The sequence below is a fragment of the Homarus americanus genome, unplaced genomic scaffold (assembly GCF_018991925.1).
Source record: "Homarus americanus isolate GMGI-L3 unplaced genomic scaffold, GMGI_Hamer_2.0 scaffold32583, whole genome shotgun sequence".
NCBI classification, from domain to species: Eukaryota; Metazoa; Arthropoda; class Malacostraca; order Decapoda; family Nephropidae; genus Homarus; species Homarus americanus.
Window position 1 is genome coordinate 30,367,206 of NW_024713129.1, and position 1,738 is coordinate 30,368,943.

General features: G+C 42.1%; 1 protein-coding gene across 1 annotated transcript; it reads right to left on the bottom strand.

Moving 5' to 3' along the window:
* Window positions 1-1,158: 1,158 nt before the first annotated feature.
* Window positions 1,159-1,536, bottom strand: LOC121870655. The gene has a single exon (XM_042372535.1). The coding sequence runs from the start codon at window positions 1,534-1,536 to the stop codon at window positions 1,159-1,161; it is 378 nt and encodes a 125-aa protein (XP_042228469.1).
* Between the last annotated feature and the right edge of the window lie 202 nt (window positions 1,537-1,738).

Sequence of the window (1,738 nt, forward strand, 5' to 3'; positions counted from 1 at the left end):
TTCTTATGTTCTTATGTTCCTTCTCTATTACAATAATAATCCGAATGCTACTGTCCCTGAGAAGAAGCTGCAGGGCCCTTATATTGGCGGTCACGAGCCGGAAGATGTCGTCACAAATCAGGGTGTGCCCGGTCGGGTGACAGCTGTACTGGCTGGAGGGCAGCTTCTTGAGTAAGATGGCCATGTCGCCGGGTTAAGCTAATCGCGTAGCTGTGAGAACTCTGGGTCAATGAGACTGACCTCTCTTGGGTCAGGATCTGGACACCTTGTCCAGGTGTAGTTTCTTGAGTAACAATGTCATAACGCCGGGTTAACTCAGGTACCTTGTCCGTGACCTCACCTTAGTCAGGTCTTACTGTCACTGTAGGGTGTGTCAATCTATGTGGGTTACCACGTGGGCATCTACTTACTGTTATACGTGTTGTATTTCTCTGGGCTGTAAGCTGTGGTCTGATAAACACTCATTACATCCAGTTAAATTAACATTTTTAGCGGAAAAAAATTCACAAGGATATTAAATTTTGCACACATACCCCTGAAGGCTATGCAAATAAAGATCAAAAGAGTTCCTATCCGTCCGACTGCAACAACCCCTCCTTTTGGGGGGCCCAAACCCCCTTGAGGGGGGCCATTTTACTAAATTTTTCCTATTGTTTTGAAAACGGTGCATCGGACGAAAAAAGTTTGTTAAAAAACGTTGGAAATAAAATTCTACACAAGATTGTCTATATGCATTTTTGGTGGCCGGTAATAAAGTCACAGGAAAAAAAAGTCACAGAAAAAAAGTCACAATTAATTTATGGTGGCCGGTAATAAAGGCACAAGAAAAAAAGTCACAATTTTGGTTTAGAAAGAAAGTCAGGTAATCAAAAAAAATATTCAAGTCAGTCACAGTTTATTGAAGTACCATAAACAATTAAAGCAATAAAACTGAAAATATTTTAATTCAGTTATTAACTGGCAATACATTGACAACACTATTTATATATGATGGCATTACATGTATGTGAAAACAAATCACGTTTTGTTCAATATGTTAAGCACAGTAAGGTAATCAAACAAAAATATTTAAGTCAGTCATTTATTGACAGTACATGACATGTACAGATTGAAAACAGCTTACAGAATATCATGGCATTACATGTATATTCAGTGTTTTTAATGCTGATGATTAAGACGAATATTCCAGCCGACGCCACGAAGAAACTCTGCCACAGTCTTGTGGTCCTCCCGTCGACCAGCACACAAGTTGCGAATGCGTTCTTGTAGCTGCACATAGCGTCGACGAACTCTTTTTCGAGGGGGGTTGCCAACACCATCCTGCTGGATAATGGTGCTCACCGTCGCTTCTTCAAGTTGAAACCATTCAATGACACGCCAGACTGAAGGATGGTAGTGACCAACGAGGTTGAAGAATTTATTATTCCACCCTTCGCAGATGTTGTTGGTACGAGCATTGTTGTTCATGGTGGCGTCATGCACCTTCCATAGGTGAGGGGCAAACATAGGTGGAATACGACGCATTCTCAGAGGCATCAGGACATCACTGGTTCATGGCAACTGGCTGCTGAATCGGTCGAAAGGAGCCACTAACATAAGTACAATCGAAGTACATGAGCAACTCCTCGGCTTCAGGTGGATCTTGTGGAATGACGCTGTCTTCAGGGATACTGACATACTATAGAGAGGAACAAGGTTATATACTGTACGTAGACAGGTCATCTCAACGTGACCTCAC